At 41.3% G+C, this 22369-nt stretch overlaps 1 protein-coding gene across 2 annotated transcripts in view; it reads right to left on the bottom strand.

Moving 5' to 3' along the window:
* Window positions 1–19968, bottom strand: part of SLC22A23 (solute carrier family 22 member 23) — a 130907-nt gene extending 110939 nt beyond the window's left edge. The window contains exon 1 of one of the 2 annotated variants that reach the window (XM_058175627.1): window positions 18634–19968. In XM_058175627.1, coding sequence (XP_058031610.1) covers window positions 18634–19206 — 573 coding nt within the window. In that variant the 5' untranslated portion in view covers window positions 19207–19968. The remainder of the gene's footprint in view (window positions 1–18633) is intronic. The other variant, XM_058175628.1, reaches the window with a different exon arrangement.
* Between the last annotated feature and the right edge of the window lie 2401 nt (window positions 19969–22369).

The following is a 22369-nucleotide window of genomic DNA, read 5'->3' as shown; positions in this document are numbered from 1 at the left end:
TGCTGAGTCCCAAGGTCATGTGATCCCCTTTTGAAACCTTCTGACAATCAAAGTCAAGGGGGAAGCCAGATTCACTTAACAACCGGGTTACTAACTTATCAATTGTAGTGATTCAGTTAACAACTGTGGCAAGAAAGGTCATAAAATGGGGCAAAACTCACTTAACAACAGAAAATTTGGTCTCAGTTGTGGTTGTAAGTTGAGGACTTGCTGTACTAGCCTCAGCATTTCTTATTTCTATTACTACAAATAGCAAGGTGCTATTTTAAGCGCTGTGAAGTCGGAGAAATCAAATATTGTAAGGAGTCCTAGAGTGTTGTATGTATTCTGCTCTTTGGGGCACCCTGTGCGAGAGAAACTCAGGGTAAGCACAGATGAAACCACAACCACTCATTTGAACAGCAGATAATAAAGGGTCACTGTTACAAAAAGAGATAAATCTATATTTTGTCCTGAAATCAATACAGTAGTCACTAAATGCATTTTCTTAACTGTAATGTCAGCATGCTAAGAAAATATAATTTTCCTGGATCCTCCTGAACGAATGGGCAGTAAAGGGATCATTCTCAAAGCATCAAAATGAAATTTGGAAAAACTGCCTCACTGTATATAAACATCTGAGAGTTTGCCCTAAGCAAAAATTACTTAAATTGGCATCTCATGTTAAATTGGGTCATTAAAAAAAAAAAAAGCTCATGGACAAGAAGTATCTGAGGGATTCTGTTAACCCCTACATTTCTACAATCTAAGCTGTGAGGCTGTGTTCGTAGAACCAAAGCACTACCCTCATACATGACAGGAAAAAATTGGCTATCTTGGGGAAACCCAGGATTTTCAAAAGAACAAATAATTTTCATAAGATGACCCTGAAAAACAAACAAACATCTCCAACACTAAATCAAGTCCAGAAAGCTCACTGAGAAGCAGAACATCATCACAAAGAAATGCTGCAGGATTTCACTTTGGGATATTTCAGAAAGTAAGAAACTATATGTAACCTTCCTCATACAGAGATGTGATACCCATCAATTTTGCAATGCCTTCACAAGAGCAGGAGACCACTATGTACAACAAAACCACCTTTTAAATATTACAAAGCAGTTTCCAAAAGCTGACTTTCTTTGACAGGAAAATCCATCATGGCAATTACTGTTTTTTGAACTGCGTTGTATATCTCATTAATATATATCTCTGTTAAAATATTCCAGGTCTTGCATTGTTCATACGATAATATGAAGTATTCTAGGTCAGGGGTATCAAACTCAAGGCCCGAGGGCTGGATCCGGCCTGCGGGGTACTTAGATCTGGCCTGCGGGGCCACCCCGGAAACAGTGAAGGACCGGCCTGTGGGGTTTCTGTCAGTGAAAACAGGCTCCCAAGCTCCGTTTTCGGCTGCCACAGCTTCCTGCAATTCTCTGCTAGTGAAAACGGACCTCCATTTTCATTGGCGGAAGGTTGCAGGCTGCTGTAGCAACCGAAAACAGAGCTTGGGAGCCCGTTTTTGGTGGCAGATAACTCGGCCCGCCACAGGTGCCCCAATACGAGTGACGTTGAGCTGGCCATGCCCACCCTGGCCACACACACCCAGGCCCCCCAAGATCAAATGCCATCCTGATGCGGCCCTCAATGAAATTGAGTTTTACACCCCTGATCTAGGTGAAGGGCTTGCTCACGTTGCTCTGGAAGATCACAGAATATCTCACAGAGTCCTCTACAACAGGGGTTCTTAATCTTGTTGAACCCCAGGATCCTTTGAGAATCTGATGAAACACAAAGGTCCTTCTCAGAAAAATGTACTTAAATGCATAAAATAAAATGGTAATTCTCTTCCATCCAAGTTCAGGGACCACCAGAAATCTATTATAATTTGGAATTGTGACTCTACAACAAGGACAGGATGCAACAGCATCAAGCTGAGATTTGGGAGCAAAGTTTGAAATAGACTTACTACACATGTAAATTAAATAAGGTACAGTATCTTATGAAAATATTTTACATAGGAACTGGAATATTATTAAATCCAGTCTCTAAGTTTATCTAGCTAACCCTGAAAATGTATATGGAATTGTCTCTCTATAAACAGGAATTTTAGAAAAAGTTGACCTATACAGTTGTTGTAACTGCTTTAAAAAATCACACACAGAGAGACATGGAAATAATGAAACACACTAAATAAAACTTTCAAGAAATGTAAAGAGAAGGCTGTGTAAATTTTGGTGTGGGAAGAATCACAAAGATATGCGCTACATACACTGTAACATGAATCCTTGCATACTTTACTTAATACAGTAAGCCATGGATTTTGTAAAAATTATGAACAAGTCTGTTTTTCACTGATGGATAAAAGAAATATTAGTTTACTTATTTATTACCATTATTTGTATGGCTTAAAGGAATTGAAAGATGAAACAAAATGCCATAGGAGACTTAGCAGCAAGCTGGTGTCCTCAGATTCAACAAAAACAACTATATCCTGTAGAGTGGATGTGTATGAATATGTGTGTGCACGTACACCACAAATGCATACCAAAACTTGGGTCTTACAGACATTAGATTTCGTAGCATACTTTGAGTACAAATAACTCTCAATCTGATTAAAGAAATAGATTCTATCATGAAATTTATCAAATTTCCCATTCAGTGAATATAAAAATGTATAATTAGGAACTTATTACAGGATGTACGCTCCCACAGAGAGGGACTTCTCAGGGTGCCGTCCACCAAACAATGTCGGCTGGCGGCCCCCAGGGGAAGGGCCTTCTCTGTGGGGGCTCCCACACTCTGGAACGAGCTTCCCCCGGGTTTACGCCAAATACCTGACCTTCGGACATTTCGTCGCGAACTCAAGACTCACCTTTTTATCCAGGGCTGGCTTAAATTGGGATTTTAATCTTAAATTTATTAATTTTAAACGGGGTTTTAGTAGGGTAAATTTTAATCATTGGGCTAATTTAAATAAGTTTTTTAAATCGTATTTTAAATCTGTATATTGTATTGCCGGTTTTTTATTATGCCTGTACACCGCCCTGAGTCCTTCGGGAGAAGGGCGGTATAAAAATCAAATAAAATAAATAAATAAATAAATAAATAAATAAATGAATGTAACAGAGTGATTAAATGTAAGTAGCCCATATACACTATTGCTGTAAGTGCAGACCTCAAGGACTGGATGTTAACTGGGAAATGTCTACACACTGCTGAAATCTTTATTTTATTTTATTACTATTTCTGCTATTACAGTCTTGATAAAGCAATTGTCCTTATCATATGTTTTTGCTGATATTAAGCAAAACTGACATATCTAGAGCTTTTTTATGGAGGAAAGAGAAAAACCTGTATTGTAAAACATTAAATGCATCTTGCAACACACATACACACAACCATAATTAGAGACTAATTGCAGATCCAAAGGGAAGCATATTTCACAGATCTTGCTGAATCCTGGTAGTCCTTTGCTTTGTCATGCTGTATGAATCGGCCATTGAGATATAAAATCAAGTTTTACAACTTGTCTGTTTTCAGTCAACTGGGATGCATTCAATAAATCATGTCTAAGACTACACAGAAGATTTTTTTCTCATATGCCAAGCAGGCATCAATAAACATTTACTCTGTTTATTTCTCTTATATCCTGCCTTATCTCTAACAGGTCAAGACTGTATTCACTATACACATCTGAATAAAACACCCTCAAGTAGATTGGGCTGAAGCAATTGATTGGGCCAAAGTTACTAGGAAGAACCATAACTGAGTAGACAATGAATGTCCCTAGTCAAAGTCTAAATCACAGCTACCTAATTCATTTAGAGTTTAAAAGTTTCAAACCAATAACAACTAGCAATCAGAGCTTTTAGCATTGGGGTGATACAATTGATGATCACAGTATCATACATTAGTTAGCAACAGCAATGTAGTTGCCATATTTTGTTCCAGCTGACTTTTTGGATACTCTTCAGGGTAATGTTTTAGTAGTAATGCAACCAGGTATCAGATCAGATTAATTCAGTGTGCATAAATATCTGGCTCATGCATTCCAAAAAGCTGTTATGAGCTTTGCTTATTTGGAAGCTAGTGCTAATGAATGAACTGGTTAGTCTTTGCAAAACTGCCATCTTAAATATACACAGAAACAGGAGAGTCAAGATAATAATAATAGTTATATCTTTCAGGGATCAACTACAGCCCCAAATTGTCTCACAAATCACTTCCTATGTCCTTGATATAACCCTAAAAAGCTCTGGATTATGCAAGGGACTTCCATGATCCAGGGACTCTGCATTCCAACAGCGACCCACAAACAGATCTCTTTTTAGTTTGGCCTTATCTCCTTCCATGTGTTCTGGAATTTCTCAGTTATCCTGCATATCAGGAAAGGTGCTGCAGTATAGAAATGTCTTTACTTTCAATGCCAATGACACAAAAACCTTTTACAAGGAAAGTGATACGCACCACATCAAATCTCTGGAAAAGGAAAAGCCATTAAATTAAATCCTATATGAACATTAATTTGGAAATTTAGGAAACTCATGAGAACATGTAAAGACGTACAGTGGTGGGCTTACAGATCACACCAAGCTATAATGTGATTTGTCTGATTCCAGCTGAGCATATTGTATGTGGTTGATGCTTCTGCTTTAACATTATGAACACAACCAATTATGGATTTCTCCAAACATTATGGTTAAAGCTTGTATGAACAAGATAATTGGGAGTGGGTTCACATATTGCACTAAGTCATGGTTTACTAAACAGTGAATTTCACAATAAAACACATCACTGTCTACAATTCTTTTCTAAATCACATTTAGAGCAACAGGTTTTATTTTAATACCATAAGCAGATGGCCTCCAACACCCAGCATCCCCAGGCAATACACTCAATAACTGTGCCTGCTAGCTACAATAAAATAAAATCAACCTGGAAATTGAGAAAGTGACTTACCGTATATACTCGAGTATAAGCCGACCCGAATATAAGCCGAGGTACCTAATTTTACCACAAAAACTGGGAAAAACTATTGACTCGAGTATAAGCCGAGGGTGGGAAATGAGGCAGCTACTGGTCAATGTAAAAAATAAAGATAGAGCCAAGTAAAATAACATGAATATTTATTTGAACGAAAAACAATAAAAGTGCAAAAGGGGGAAGGAGGATTCCCAGCTTTAGAAAATTTAGAACTACGCCGCCTTTGGTATGACCTGAGCATAGCTCATAAAATTATCTGCTACAATGTACTTCCTATCAATGACTACTTCAGCTTCAACCACAACAATACACGAGAACACAATAGATTCAAACTTAAAAGTGAACCTCTCCAATCTAGATTGCAGAAAATGTGACTTCAGTAACAGAGTTGTTAATGCCTGGAATGTGCTACCTGACTCTGTGGTCTCTTCCCAAAATCCCCAAAGCCTTAACCAAAGACTATCTAGTATTGACCTCACCCCATTCCTAAGAGGTCTGTAAGGGGCGTGCATAAGAGCACCAGCGTGCCTACCGTCCCTGTCCTAATGTTCCCTTTAGTTGTATTCCTTTTATGTATTCAATTCATGCTTATATTTATATAATTATTTAATATGTATTTGACAAAATAAAATGAATAGAATAGAATAGAATAGAATAGAATAGAATAGAATAGAATTTTTATTGGCTAAGTGTGATTGGACACACAAGGATCTACCACTTCTTTGGATGCCCTTCCCAAATTGAACACTGCAAGCATGAAAATGAGTCCTCCTTTAGCTTCCAAGGGACCAGGGTGCCTCTGAAGGTCAGTGCTCTAAGTACTAAGAACCCAGCACAAATCTAAGCCTGTATGCACACCAACAGTGAAAATACCCTGCACAGTGTCTCTTGGAAGAAGGTTAATTTTCATAGACGTTGGGGTGGCTCTTTTTTTTTTTGGCAGGGCAATAAGGGTCTCTAATATCATTAAACCCACTTTAGAAGTCTCTCTGTGTGTGTGTGTGTGTGTGAGAGAGAGAGAGAGAGAGGGAGGCTCCGGCTGAGCAAAGCGGCGGGGAGGCAGCGGGGAAGCGCGGAAGTAGTCGGAGATCTGCTTGATGGGGCGGATGGGACCTGGGCAGGCGTCGATGGCCATGTGCTCCTGGATGCTGATGGGCGGCTTGTCGCCTTTGCGGTGGCTCATGCAGGTGGCGCCCGGGAAGGAGGATTCCCAGCTTTAGAAAATTTAGAACTACGCCGCCTTTGGTATGACCTGAGCATAGCTCATAAAATTATCTGCTACAATGTACTTCCTATCAATGACTACTTCAGCTTCAACCACAACAATACACGAGAACACAATAGATTCAAACTTAAAGTGAACCTCTCCAATCTAGATTGCAGAAAATGTGACTTCAGTAACAGAGTTGTTAATGCCTGGAATGTGCTACCTGACTCTGTGGTCTCTTCCCAAAATCCCCAAAGCCTTAACCAAAGACTATCTAGTATTGACCTCACCCCATTCCTAAGAGGTCTGTAAGGGGCGTGCATAAGAGCACCAGCGTGCCTACCGTCCCTGTCCTAATGTTCCTTTAGTTGTATTCCTTTTATGTATTCAATTCATGCTTATATTTATATAATTATTTAATATGTATTTGACAAAATAAAATGAATAGAATAGAATAGAATAGAATAGAATAGAATAGAATTTTTATTGGCTAAGTGTGATTGGACACACAAGGATCTACCACTTCTTTGGATGCCCTTCCCAAATTGAACACTGCAAGCATGAAAATGAGTCCTCCTTTAGCTTCCAAGGGACCAGGGTGCCTCTGAAGGTCAGTGCTCTAAGTACTAAGAACCCAGCACAAATCTAAGCCTGTATGCACACCAACAGTGAAAATACCGTGCACAGTGTCTCTTGGAAGAAGGTTAATTTTCATAGACGTTGGGGTGGCTCTTTTTTTTTTTGGCAGGGCAATAAGGGTCTCTAATATCATTAAACCCACTTTAGAAGTCTCTCTGTGTGTGTGTGTGTGTGTGAGAGAGAGAGAGAGAGAGAGGAGGCTCCGGCTGAGCAAAGCGGCGGCGGGAGGCCGGGGGAAACGCGGAAGTAGTCGGAGATCTGCTTGATGGGGCGGATGGGACCTGGGCAGGCGTCGATGGCCATGTGCTCCTGGATGCTGATGGGGCGGCTTGTCGCCTTTGCGGTGGCTCATGCAGGTGGCGCCCGGGAAGGAGGATTCCCAGCTTTAGAAATTTAGAACTACGCCGCTTTGGTATGACCTGAGCATAGCTCATAAAATTATCTGCTACAATGTACTTCCTATCAATGACTACTTCAGCTTCAACCACAACAATACGAGAACACAATAGATTCAAACTTAAAAGTGAACCTCTCCAATCTAGATTGCAGAAAATGTGACTTCAGTAACAGAGTTGTTAATGCCTGGAATGTGCTACCTGACTCTGTGGTCTCTTCCCAAAATCCCCAAAGCCTTAACCAAAGACTATCTAGTATTGACCTCACCCCATTCCTAAGAGGTCTGTAAGGGGCGTGCATAAGAGCACCAGCGTGCCTACCGTCCCTGTCCTAATGTTCCCTTTAGTTGTATTCCTTTTATGTATTCAATTCATGCTTATATTTATATAATTATTTAATATGTATTTGACAAAATAAAATGAATAGAATAGAATAGAATAGAATAGAATAGAATAGAATTTTTATTGGCTAAGTGTGATTGGACACACAAGGATCTACCACTTCTTTGGATGCCCTTCCCAAATTGAACACTGCAAGCATGAAAATGAGTCCTCCTTTAGCTTCCAAGGGACCAGGGTGCCTCTGAAGGTCAGTGCTCTAAGTACTAAGAACCCAGCACAAATCTAAGCCTGTATGCACACCAACAGTGAAAATACCCTGCACAGTGTCTCTTGGAAGAGAAGGTTAATTTTCATAGGCGTTGGGGTGGCTCTTTTTTTGTTTGGCAGGGCAATAAGGGTCTCTAATATCATTAAACCCACTTTAGAAGTCTCTCTGTGTGTGTGTGTGTGTGAGAGAGAGAGAGAGAGAGAGAGGGAGGCTCCGGCTGAGCAAAGCGGCGGCGGGGAGGCCGCGGGGGAAACGCGGGAAGTAGTCGGAGATCTGCTTGATGGGGCGGATGGGACCTGGGCAGGCGTCGATGGCCATGTGCTCCTGGATGCTGATGGGGCGGCTTGTCGCCTTTGCGGTGGCTCATGCAGGTGGCGCCCGGGAAGGAGGCGGCTGCGGGGCTGCTGCGGGAGCCGCTGGTGCTGCTGGTGCTGTTGATGCTGCTGCCGCGCCGTTGCTGCCGCCAGGAGAGGCCGTCGCCAGCCCGGCCCTGCAGCGCCGGCGCCCGGCCACGCTGCTGGCTGCTGGAGGAGGCGGAGGGGAGGACGGGAGGCGAGCAGCGGCGGCGGGCGGCGGGCGGCGGACGGCAACGGTGGGCGGTGGAGGTGATGTCACCGGCTCTGCCCAGCCCTGCCCAGGCGAGGCCAGCAAAGGGCAGGCGAAGGCGACCGAGGACGGGGCTCGCAGCCCAGCTGAGTCGCTACGGAGGGGGAGGGAGAGCGGGGCCGGCTAGGCTCCGGGAAGGCAAAACGGGAGGCGTTCGTCCACCGGGATAGACTGCTGGGATCCACCGGGATAGACTGCTGCTGGAGCTGGAGGCTCGAAGGAAAGGGAAGGGAGAGGGGGGTGGTGGAGAATAGAATAGAATAGAATAGAATAGAATAGAATAGAATAGAATAGAATAGAATAGAATAGAATAGAATAGAATAGAATAGAATAGAATAGAATAGAATAGAATAGAATAGAATAGAATAGAATAGAATAGAATAGAATAGAATAGAATAGAATAGAATAGAATAGAATAGAATAGAATAGAATAGAATAGAATAGAATAGAATAGAATAGAATAGAATAGAATAGAATAGAATAGAATAGAATAGAATAGAATAGAATAGAATAGAATAGAATAGAATAGAATAGAATAGAATAGAATAGAATAGAATAGAATAGAATAGAATAGAATAGAATAGAATAGAATAGAATAGAATAGAATAGAATAGAATAGAATAGAATAGAATAGAATAGAATAGAATAGAATAGAATAGAATAGAATAGAATAGAATAGAATAGAATAGAATAGAATAGAATAGAATAGAATAGAATAGAATAGAATAGAATAGAATAGAATAGAATAGAATAGAATAGAATAGAATAGAATAGAATAGAATAGAATAGAATAGAATAGAATAGAATAGAATAGAATAGAATAGAATAGAATAGAATAGAATAGAATAGAATAGAATAGAATAGAATAGAATAGAATAGAATAGAATAGAATAGAATAGAATAGAATAGAATAGAATAGAATAGAATAGAATAGAATAGAATAGAATAGAATAGAATAGAATAGAATAGAATAGAATAGAATAGAATAGAATAGAATAGAATAGAATAGAATAGAATAGAATAGAATAGAATAGAATAGAATAGAATAGAATAGAATAGAATAGAATAGAATAGAATAGAATAGAATAGAATAGAATAGAATAGAATAGAATAGAATAGAATAGAATAGAATAGAATAGAATAGAATAGAATAGAATAGAATAGAATAGAATAGAATAGAATAGAATAGAATAGAATAGAATAGAATAGAATAGAATAGAATAGAATAGAATAGAATAGAATAGAATAGAATAGAATAGAATAGAATAGAATAGAATAGAATAGAATAGAATAGAATAGAATAGAATAGAATAGAATAGAATAGAATAGAATAGAATAGAATAGAATAGAATAGAATAGAATAGAATAGAATAGAATAGAATAGAATAGAATAGAATAGAATAGAATAGAATAGAATAGAATAGAATAGAATAGAATAGAATAGAATAGAATAGAATAGAATAGAATAGAATAGAATAGAATAGAATAGAATAGAATAGAATAGAATAGAATAGAATAGAATAGAATAGAATAGAATAGAATAGAATAGAATAGAATAGAATAGAATAGAATAGAATAGAATAGAATAGAATAGAATAGAATAGAATAGAATAGAATAGAATAGAATAGAATAGAATAGAATAGAATAGAATAGAATAGAATAGAATAGAATAGAATAGAATAGAATAGAATAGAATAGAATAGAATAGAATAGAATAGAATAGAATAGAATAGAATAGAATAGAATAGAATAGAATAGAATAGAATAGAATAGAATAGAATAGAATAGAATAGAATAGAATAGAATAGAATAGAATAGAATAGAATAGAATAGAATAGAATAGAATAGAATAGAATAGAATAGAATAGAATAGAATAGAATAGAATAGAATAGAATAGAATAGAATAGAATAGAATAGAATAGAATAGAATAGAATAGAATAGAATAGAATAGAATAGAATAGAATAGAATAGAATAGAATAGAATAGAATAGAATAGAATAGAATAGAATAGAATAGAATAGAATAGAATAGAATAGAATAGAATAGAATAGAATAGAATAGAATAGAATAGAATAGAATAGAATAGAATAGAATAGAATAGAATAGAATAGAATAGAATAGAATAGAATAGAATAGAATAGAATAGAATAGAATAGAATAGAATAGAATAGAATAGAATAGAATAGAATAGAATAGAATAGAATAGAATAGAATAGAATAGAATAGAATAGAATAGAATAGAATAGAATAGAATAGAATAGAATAGAATAGAATAGAATAGAATAGAATAGAATAGAATAGAATAGAATAGAATAGAATAGAATAGAATAGAATAGAATAGAATAGAATAGAATAGAATAGAATAGAATAGAATAGAATAGAATAGAGTCTTTATTGAGAATAGAATAGAATAGAATAGAATAGAATAGAATAGAATAGAATAGAATAGAATAGAGTAGAATAGAATAGAATAGAATAGAATAGAATAGAATAGAATAGAATAGAATAGAATAGGGCTATAGAATAGAATAGAATAGAATAGGATTATAAAGGAGAGTAGAGTAGAGTAGAATAGAATAGAATAGAATAGAATAGGACTATAGAATAGAATAGAATAGAATAGAATAGAATAGAATAGAATAGAATAGAATAGAATAGAATAGAATAGAATAGAATAGAATAGAATAGAATAGAATAGAATAGAATAGAATAGAATAGAATAGAATAGAATAGAATAGAATAGAATAGAATAGAATAGAATAGAATAGAATAGAATAGAATAGCCCTAGACACCTGCCCCGCTAGAGAAGGGAGGAGATCGGGCCGGCCAGTCTCCGGGAAGGTAGGCGGGCGGTTCTTCGGGATAGACTGCTGCTGGAGCTGGAGGCTCAAGGAAGGGAAGGAGGAGGGTGGCTGAGGCGGGCTCGTTTAAGGCTCTTCCAAAGCAGCCCTGCTGAACCGCTACGGAGGGAGGAGGCGGGCGGCTAGGCTCAGGAAGGCAAAGCAGGAGGCGTTCGTCCACGGGATAGACTGCTGCTGGAGCTGGAGGCTCAAGGAAGGGAAGGGAGGTGGCTGAGGCGGGCTCGTTTAAGGCTCTTCCAAAGCAGCCCTGCTAAACCGCCTGCGGCGCCGGGGAGGAGAAAAGAAGAAGCAGCCAAGAAAAAGGGGTGGGGTGGGGTGGGGAAATGAATTTAGGAGGCGGCGTGTGTGTGTGTGTGTGTGTGTGTGTGTGTGTCTGCGCCCGTCCGCGAGGAATGCCAGCTATTTCTTTGAAGGCGGGTGTGTAGCCAGGCGCCTCCTTCCTTCGCTTGAAACCGGGAGGTTTCACTCTTCGCTCCCTGCGTGTGTATTTGTCAACAATTATAACTCTTCGGTCGGGGTCCTTGCCTTGCCTCGCCTCCTCGTGCCCTCTCTGTCAACGCTGTCAACAATTATAACTAACGCGGGTAATTGTGCGTGAGGGGTGTGCGCGTGTGTCCACATAGGAATAAGACGCATGCGCGCACTAACGAGAGCTAGCTGCCTGCGGTAGAAAGGACTCGCTGCAAGAGGAAGGGCTGAACGGCTTGGCTCGAGTATAAGCCGAGGGGGCGCTTTTCAGCACAAAAAACGTGCTGAAAAACTCGGCTTATACTCGAGTATATACGGTATAAGAATTATATCCTTAGTCCATTAGATATTTGAGTTCAAAAAGTGGAAGAATAAGAGGTTGATCAGTGATACAACTATACAACTTTTTGTTCTATCGTGCAGGGCTGTCTTAACGTAATTTTAACATGGTTTTATTATAGTTTTATTATAGTCTTACATTTTTTTTCAGCTTAATTGAATTAGATTTTTAAATTGCTTTTAATTTTTGTGTAATCTGTTTTTTATTTGGCTGTGAACCGCCCTGAGTCCTTCGGGAGAAGGGCGGTATATAAATTAAATAAAAAAATATAAATAAATAAATAAATAAAAAGTTACTCTTAACATTTTGTAATTAAGTAGCATTATTTCTTTCCCAAATACATAACTATATGGAAAACAACTAATTAATAACTCTTACCACTAATGTGGTTTTCTCCCCTAACAGGACAGGACCTGTTAGGTCCATCAATGCCCAATCAATATTGTAGTGCTATTTGGAAATCAGATGCTGCTTTAATAGCCACCGTAAATCCAATTAGAAATTTAGAGATCCAATTTTCTAAAGGAATTCAGATAGATAAATCTAGAACAAAGAGATTTACTGATGTCCAACATTACAAGTTCTGAGTTATGACCAGAGTCAAGACCTCAACCCAGATCTGTGATTAAACACTGGCAACTCTGAGTTATGCCATCCATGCACTTTTTCCAGTGCATTTTGTCTGAGTTGTATAAAGGACTATTGGGTTCTGTATTATCTGCTTCAAATCCTAATTGCTAAAACTGACAGCTGAATCTGATCATGGGTTCAATGTCAGAATTCAGCCCTAGCAGGAAACAGGAATAGCAGAATGGGTCACACAATGTCAAGGCATGTTTAATCATGACTTGCTGAATAACCACAACAGCTGAATTTTTCCATCTCAGCATCATCAATCGAGGAGTAAGATATATCAGAGCTCCTAGATCAGTCAAGAAGGCAAACATATTCCTTACAGAAGAGCCATCCCAGTTACAAATTGCATTACAACTCCATCAATGACTAGTGTCATGTCCCACTCCTCCGCTGACGGCCGGGTCAGGGAAATCCGAATCAGGCGTGCCTCTGCAGCTCTGCCAAAGTCCTAGCAAAGTTCTCAAGGCAGGCAGGAGACCAGAAAGTGACTTCAGCAAGATAAGGTAGAATTTGCCTGACTCAGAGAATGCCAGAAAGCAGATCTTTTATATAGGCCATGGGGTGTGGCTCCATGACTCAGCACTTATCTAGGCCTGCCCCTCCCTTCCTTCTGTTGACGCCGCCTATCAATTCTCCTGAAGCGAGGAGGTTCCAGCTGTTGACAATTCACATTCCTCAGGCTCACATGCTGTGGGGGAGGGGGAGGGGTCTAGTTGCTCCGTTTGCCTGGGCATGGAGCCAGGGCTGGGGGCTGGAGGCGCTTCTTCTTCCTCGGCCTGTCTGGGCATGGAGCCAGGGCTGGGGCCGGGAGGCATGCTAGGACATTCCTCAGCGTTCGGAAGCAGATAAGACGGGCCCGGCTGCGGGGAAAGCGGACGAGACACAACAACTAGGTAGGATGGCTGTATCTATAAACACATTGGTAAATGATGCAACGGGCATCCCACTGCTGTAGGATTGCAATACTCATTATCCACAGCTGTCATGCAGCCTAATAGTGCTAGATTTCCTAGAGCACAGGTGTCAAACTCGTTGCATTACATGATGTTCCGTGATGTTTCCCCATTCGTGGAGCTGGGATGGGCATGGCCTGAATGTGATACATCCAGCACATGGGCCGCCAATTTGACAGCCCTGTCCTACAGGCTATCAGTTGGAGAAAGCTGATTTACTTTGATTAGCAACAACATACTTGGTCTAAAGCTCAGAATTTTCACAGCACCCATTTTCAAGAGATATTAAAAATAAAATTTGGGATTTTCTGCATGCAAAATAGATTATGCTATGGTATCACCAGTAATTTAGCGTGGTACCAATTTGGGTCTTTCAGAAGAAATCACACATTGAATTTGGACTGGCTCCCTAATGATTACACAAGAACACACTTTCCTATATGAATTTTCAATCAGGAAGGCAGAGGATCAAAATAAGACATTTAATTAAATCTGGGTTACAGTGAGGAACATTACTAGAAAAACAGTGTAGGATACCTGTGCATGAAATAACACAGTGTTGAAAAATCCATTTCTACCAGCAACTCAGAAATGCAGCCTATTTTTTCTTGTCACTTTTTAATTATTTTACTTCTACGTCACAAAAAGCTTTTGAAATATTCTTGGTTCTTCAGTCTAGTAAACTAATTTTCCAGTAATCATTTTCAGGTTACACATCTTTCACTTGCTTCATGCAACTTGCTCTAGAATAAATGAAGAATATTTATTTTGGTTCTGCATCCCAACAAGACAGACCCAGAGTTCAGAAGATAATTAGAATTGCAGAAAAAACAATGGCTACCAACCTGCCTTCCATTGAGGACCTGTATACTGCAGGAGTCAAAAAGAGGGCTGTGAAAATATTGACAGACCCCTCGCATCCCAGACATAAACTGTTTCATCTTCTACCCTCAAAATGATGCTATAGAGCACTACACACCAGACACAAGAACAGTTTTTCTATTCTATTCTATTTTACTCTAATAATTAGCACCTTTTTCAATAATGGAATTTCATTCGTACTTTTTGACATACAGCACGTATGTTTTTTCTGTAAAATTGTGCTCCTTTTTGTAATAAATACATACTGTTCAATGCTTTGGATTTGATTTCCAAAAGATTTTCCAGAATGCAGTAACACTCTCCCAGGAAAAAAAACACCAAACACTTGCCTTAAAATGTTGCTGATTGATGTTTGCACTCCTGGAAATTGAAACAATTTTTTGGGAGCCTACATTTCTTCTGGAGGATCAAAAATGATATTAAAGGACTTTAATCATAATACTGCATTACAGGATTAATAAAAGCCTAAGGAAATATTATTTGTCCCTGAAGGAATGAAGTAACCATGTAATCATGGGGTGTGGAGGTTTTCTAGTCCAACCCTCTGCTCAAGACAGGAGGCTTTTACCATCCCAGTCAAATGGCTGTCCAGTCTATTCTTGGAAACCTCCAGTGATGGAACACCTACAACCTCAGGAGACCAACTATTCCATTGATTAATTGCTTTCACTGTCAGAAAATCTCTCCTGACTTCTAGGTTATATCTCTCTCTTTGACAAGCTTCCACGCTGGACTGGCTTGAATTTTTAAAATTTTTAATTGATTTTATGGGTTTTAAATTTATTAGTTTTACAGGGTTGATATTGTATTTTAAATGGGGCCAACTGAATAAGTTTTTTAATGTTTGTTTTTAGCATTGTATGTGTTGTTTTTGTATTTTACTGTGGCTGTAAACCGCCCTGAGTCCTTTGGGAGAAGGGCGGTATATAAATTAAAATATTATATTATTATTATTATTATTATTATTATTATTATTATTATTATTATTATTATTATTATTATTATTATTATTACTTCTTGTTCTTCCCCCTGTGTCCTAGAGAATAAGAAAATAAATAGCAATTTGAGTTATGGGCTTCTTCTAAAGGTCCAGCAGAATGGGTGTGCCCTAGTCTCTTCCTTGGACAATGCCATCTGATGGGACTTAGGAGAATCTGTCTTTTCTGCTATGGTACCTGCCCTATGGAACAATCTCTCCCGCTTCTGTTCAAGATTTGATTGTCCCCCAAGTCTGTTAAGTCTTCAAGAAGGCTTTGAGGACCAGCTGTTTCCTCAGTTGTTGAGCCAGGATGTTAGCCGAGTCCATCTTGGGTGGTGAAATATATGTTGATGTGCCCAACTGTGGATTTGTTGCCTTTATTGATTTTCAGTTCTTCTTTTGCAGGGGACACTAATCTCATTTTTATTATTGTATGCCCCCAGGAGTCACATTTTTGCAAGTGGGGTACCTCTATAATTTCTTTAACAAATGAATTCCTAACCATAGTTAATAGATTAAGAGTGTAACAGCTAAAGCAAAAATAAACTAAGGTAGGTTCTCTACTACTTTCAAGAGGAATTGAAACAATATTTAATCCTTATCATCAGGCAATGAAAGTTGCAAGATAAAGCAAGAATGCACTCACTTGATTAGCCTAAACCACCGGGCAGTTAATTCTAACAGGGTTCCCAGAAGGATTGCATTTTGCTGAGCTTTGGTGTTTGGGGATTAAGGGAACTACAGTACAATCATGATGAACAGTTTCATTTTACAGCGTAGTTGTTTATTTGAGTCATGCTGGAAAGGCAGGCAAACTCTCTCTTGAGTTGAACATGACTCCTGATGACTTCATGGTATCTTCATGCAGCTTCTTAGAAACAATTTAGAAGTGGTTTGCCACTGCCTTTTTCTGGATTTATTTTTTTTTTACTTTCTACTCTAACCTATAAAGTTTGGGATTCCCTAGTTAATCTGCCATCCAAATACTACACAGATCTGGCTCAATTTAGATGCCAGAGGCTGGAGAAGATGCAAAATACCAAAACAGCTATCTGTCTCTTCCCCAAGAAAAAAGAACCAAGTGTTAAAGGAAGCAAGTGAGGAATAAATTCTAAACATTTAGAAAGAGCTTGTGCAGCAAAACATTATACTGCAATTCCACCCTTAAGAGTACCAGTCCTATTTGTGATTCCTCCTCTTCTGCATAATATCATGGTAAAAAGTCCCAAATAAATTTAGCATTTATTCATATCAGAGATTACACTGAATTAGCATCAACATATCATGAATTATAGTGAAATTGTTTTGCTATAATTTTGGAACACAATTTCTTGGTGTTTTTGATAGAAATCTTCATTCTCGTATTGAAATAGTCAGTATATCTCTAACTGGCTCCATCCATCCATCGACTAGGGTCAGTCATGTCAAGTTCTATTTGGCTTTAACCATGGTTTGTTAAACTAGCAACTGCCTAATTATAAAGTCATGCTGATAAAACATAATGATTGGTTCACAGTAAGAATCAGTGTACTATGCAAGTGTTTCAGCCAATTCAATGACACCTTCACTTCTTCATAAATGCAAGTTAGAATTTGTAGTCTAAAGCTAGCAGCTATGTTAATCCCCTCGTGTTTTAAGCTTGCTTTGTGTCAACCTGCTTTTCACCAAGAAATATATATCATCATCACATGGCAAAAGTGCTTATGAAGCGGGACAAGCAAAATCCCTAGGTGAAAAATGCATTGGAATCTTTGTCTGGAATCTGGGCAGGCATTGCCCTGTGTTCTACACTATGGGTCATCTGGTTTGTTTGAATGACGTCACTGAGAATCCAAAACTTCATTTATGATTTTGTTTCACAGCACTATTAAAAAGCACCTCCTTATCATAGGAGTTTCGCTTAGAAACGTATTATTGGTTTTTTGTGTCTTCTTGGCTTAAAAATCTAAAACAAGATAAGTTATAAAAGGATTGTGGAAATATATGCTCGTATCTCACGGATTTAAAGCAGTCAAAGAATTCCAAGGTAACGAGATCCTTTCACTTTAGTCATCAGAGCAAAGGACACCCTTAAGAGGGTATCCCTGAAAAAGGAAAGGTATTATAGGAATGCAATTCAAACACAATCAACAGAAGTTGGGGGGGGGGGGAAGAGGGAAACCATCCAAAATGAGCATTCTTTATTAGGTTCATGTCAATATTGTTTGAGAAGCAGCTGAAGAAATATTACAGCTCATAATCATCCCTCCCATACAAATAGGCTGCTTTTGTACAGCTTAATTGCCATCATTAATTTAGCCACAGTTATTCCATTAACCCAATTTTTCTGGGTTCACCTGACATACCAACCATTTAAATACAAGGGGCTGAATTCATACAACACGGTAGGTGAAAATGTAGTTGAATAGCTTATTATATCAACCTTTTCTTCACCACTGACCCCTTTAAATATCTTTTGGGGCCACGGACCATGTCTACGGACCCCCCCCCACACAAGACTTAACTCAAGAGTTAAATGATAGCATTTCTTCAAGCCTTCGCGGATCCCCTGTGATAACATCACACAGCCCCAGGGGTCCAGAGACCACAGGTTTAGAACCACTGCCTTATATTAATCTACTTCTAATCTAAGTCAATGTCACTGTTGCAATGTCCCATAATGACATATCCCTGTCCATGCAGAGATATTAGAAACATAAATGCCCTGCTCCTATGCCAAATCTTGTTCCCCCTCCCTTCCTGATGTGAAATCTCCAGCGCAAGCACACATTAAACCTTTGCAGGACCATAAAAGCCCCACTCGGAGCACCTCACCTCAAGAATTGCAGTCAAAGAACTGAAGCTACACGTGATCTCATCCATTCATCCCCTGCAGCTAAGGTGGACTGAGAACTTCATCAGGAGTTGCAAGGTCCACTCTTCCTCTCCCCTTCCCCGCCCCACACATAAGGGATACAGGGCCATCTTTACTGTGCTGCCATAAAGAGGCCAATAGTCCCAACTACCCCTACTGCCCCATACACCCTATACTGCCCCATAGGGCGAAACCCCGCTGTGCATCAGGCCGTCTCCTACTCATTCTTCTTACCTTGCTCACGATATTCTGCTGCAGGCCTGCAGGGATCCGATGGTACCTCTCACTGCAGTGGCAGTAACTGTCATTCTTCCCCTCAGGAGTGGGCAGTTCTGGGGCGGCCAGGATCCCCCTACTGTAGCTGTTGCTGCTGTGGTTATAGTCGGGGCTGGTGGTGAGCCCCCTGGGTGTTACCTGCGGTGGAAACTCGGTCCAGTTGCTCTGCCCATCCGTCCCCTTGCACCAAGAGATGGGCTGCACCAAGAGGAAACTGTCCGAGAACTGGCTGAAGCCGATGAAAAGCGCGGGGATCCAGGTGAGGAAGATGAGGGTTTTCTGGTGCCCACCGCCCAGCCCCCCCAGGAAGGGCAGCACGGAGCCATCGTAATCCAGAAGCAGGGGGCTGCAGGACCCGGAGGGAGGCGTGGGAAGAGGCAGGCTTTGGATCTCCGCCGAGAGACCCCCTGCAGGGGGTGCGGCCGAAGCTGCAGCGGCAGGGTCCGCCTCCCCGCCAGGCAGAGAGCCGTTTTCTTCGGGGAGGGGCCGGTCCCCTCCGCCACCCTCCTCTCGGCGCCGGTCAATCGCCATCCAGCAGGAGGAGGAGGAGGAGGAGGAAAGGCAACCTCACATAGAGGGGAGCCGGGGAGGCGGCGCCCGGGGCACGATCCGCGGTTTCGTAAGCCGGCCGGGCAGATGGACGGAAGGCTCGCCTGCGGGATCCTCGGCTAAGTCACGCATAGGTGTTAACAGCTCTTAGAAGCGGCGAGATCCCCGGGGGACCCGAGGGTCGCCCGCCCGCCCACCTTCGCTTCGCCTCGCTTCCCAAGCCAGCCCGCCTCGGCCGCCACACCCAGCGCTCCCCCTTTTTTCCACGTTGCCCTTAAAAACCTTCCTGCGTCTCTTTCGCCGCGCCCGCTTCTTCCCGGACACGCGGGTGCCGTTTCTTCCGCCGCCGATCGCCGGCTGGCTCGACCAGCCCGCCCGGGTCTATAGGGCCACGGGACCCGAGAGCCTGGCGATCGGATCTAAACGATCTCTTTCTGGCCGCGGGGGCCGGGACTGGGAGGAACCGGCGAACGGCTCCTGCGGGTCCCTCGCCAGCCCGCGCTACCGCCCATTAAGCACGCCGCTGGGGGTGGGTGCGGGGGACGCTATCCCTTCGCTGAAGATCGAGCGGGCGGAGCGTAGAAAGGAGCCGCATTCGCTGCGCTCAGCCAGAGCGGGATCCGGTCCTCTCGCGGCTGCGGATCGCCTCCTTTCTCCAGTGGGGGGTTGGGAAGCGCGGCGGCGGCGGCGGCGGCGGCGGCGTCTTGTCCTGCCTCCCTTTCTCTCTTTCTCCCGCCGCGGATCTCCTCCGCTTGCCTCTCAACCTGCAAGCCCAGCCCCCTGACACAGCTCCCGCCCCCGTCTCCTCCTTTCCCGGAGGTAAAGGTAACGACTGCAGCCGCCGCACCTGCTGCTGTTGCCGCCTCTCCTCCTGCTGCCGTATTGAACCTCTGCGGCCGCTCGGCTCCCCCTGCAGGAGGCGAGCGCGACGCCCCCGACACTGGGTCGCTTGGCACGACGACAGTAGGGAAGAGTTTCCAGCCAGGCCCGTCAATCTTTGGGGCGAGTGCCAGGGGGAAAAAAGAGAGGAGAGAGACGGCTTGGCTTGGATAGGCAGCGTCTGGCCGGAAAATAGGTCGGGCGCCGCAGCAAGTATCTTGGGTTCACCCGGCAGGCTAAACTGCAGCGTGGCTTAGTTGGCTTTTCGACGGCACAATATCTTGTGAAGCTGAGGTATTTGTAACCTGGAAGCCACTGTTGAACAATGAAACATGTCAGGTCAACCCACCCCTCAGGCTAAGCCATTAACTGTGGTATATATAGGGGACAAGATGTAGAAAACTAGCCAATTGTGGGATAATGAATCTGGATGAGGCCCATCGTAGTTCAATGTATTTGTATTTGTATTTATTAGATTTTTATACCGCCCTTCTCCCGAAGGACTCAATGTGATGTGTGCACTCAATCTACAAAAGTAACCGAGCCTATGGAATCTGTTTTAAGGTAATTCTCTGATGGGGTTTATCTTGATATCCGCTAACCATGGAACAAACGCGCCCCATTAACCATTTCCAATGCCATGTTGTCCTCTTTTTTTGTCTCAATCACAGCTGAGGCACCTTAAAATGGTCTTTAGCTTTAAACTAGCATTTTCCCTCTTTTCCAGAGACCCTTTTTGCTGTGAAGCTAACCCTGTACAGGTAGTCCTTGACTTACAACATTTCATTTAGGGACCGTTCAGTTACAGCATCACTGAAAAAAGTGACGTATGACCATTTTTCACACTTAACAACCGTTGCCGCATCCCCATGGTCACATGAGTTACATCCAGATGCTTGACAACTGACTCACGTTTGTGACGGTTGCATTGTCCAGGAGTCATGAAATCACCTTTTGTGACCTGACAAAGTCAATTAGCAAAGTCACTTAACAAATGTGGCAAGAAAAGTCGTAAAATGTGGCAAAGCTCATTGGATAAATTTCTCAACTAACATAAACTTGCGGTTCAATTGTGGTCATAAGTGGAGGACTACCTGTATATTAGGGTTGATGAGGTGGTCAATGTGGGGGTTCCCTATTGGGAACCAGGCTGCTGCAGGCACAGCCTCCCCCCTCCAATCTTTAGACATTGCCCTTCTTGGCTTTTTGGGTTGCAGGACCAAACAAGTTACCTGATTCTGAAAAGGCCTCTGTGTGCATAATGCTGTACTCCATGGCTCCATGGCTTAGGGCCCGGGTACTTACGGGACCGCCTGCTGTTACCTTATGCCTCCCACCAACCCGTACGCTCACACAGAGAGGGCCTTCTCAGGGTGCCGTCCGCCAAGCAATGTCGGCTGGCGGCCCCCAGGGGTAGGGCCTTCTCTGTTGGAGCTCCTACGCTTTGGAACGAACTTCCCCCTGGTTTACGTCAAGTGCCTGATCTTCGGACTTTTCGCCGTGAGCTGAAAACACACCTATTTATTCAAGCGGGACTGGCTTAAAAGTTTTATTAAATTTTTAATTGGGGCTATTTATATTTTAGGGTTTAAATTGTTTTAAATTCTGGCCATCTTTGTAATATGTTCGGTTTTAATCTTGTTTTAATGTGTATATTGCGGGTTTTATTTGGCTGTACACCGCCCTGAGTCCTTCGGGAGAAGGGCAGTATAAAAATCTAATAAAATAAATAAATAAAATAAATACTCCAGCACTTTTCAGACCTCATTGGAGGTCCTTGCATATACAAGTTTAAATGTCTTTGGAAAGTGCTTGGCCTGTGTTTAAAACAAAACAAAACAAAAAAATAAACAAAAAACACCAGCATTTTCTTCCATTGCAGTAATTCCACTAGGAAAAAAAAACCCCTAGGTTCTACTAGCCGCATGTTGTTGGTTTTGCTGCCAGAATGCATTTTCTATTTATTCTGCTGACAAGGGGCTTTTTTTAAAGGATTTTTATTTGGGGGAGGCTGGGACTATTTTGCTCATTTCACATGCTACTTCCAGTTACAGCCAGCCACAGTTGCTGAGGGGAAAATCCTTAACTTGTCCTGCCTTAAAACAATTAGGGTAATACCACTCTCTGGCTTCTTTACTGAAACAGAAGCAAAGTAAATAGGGAAATAGGGAAGGCACTGCAAAATATTCCGTTTTGCTGTCTAGATAGGTGAAAGTACTTTTAGCACTGCCCATGCTTCCTCTTCAGTGGAAGATTAAATAAATAA

The sequence above is a fragment of the Ahaetulla prasina genome, chromosome 3 (assembly GCF_028640845.1).
Source record: "Ahaetulla prasina isolate Xishuangbanna chromosome 3, ASM2864084v1, whole genome shotgun sequence".
Taxonomy (NCBI): domain Eukaryota; kingdom Metazoa; phylum Chordata; class Lepidosauria; order Squamata; family Colubridae; genus Ahaetulla; species Ahaetulla prasina.
This window is presented reverse-complemented; position numbering and strand designations above follow the sequence as displayed.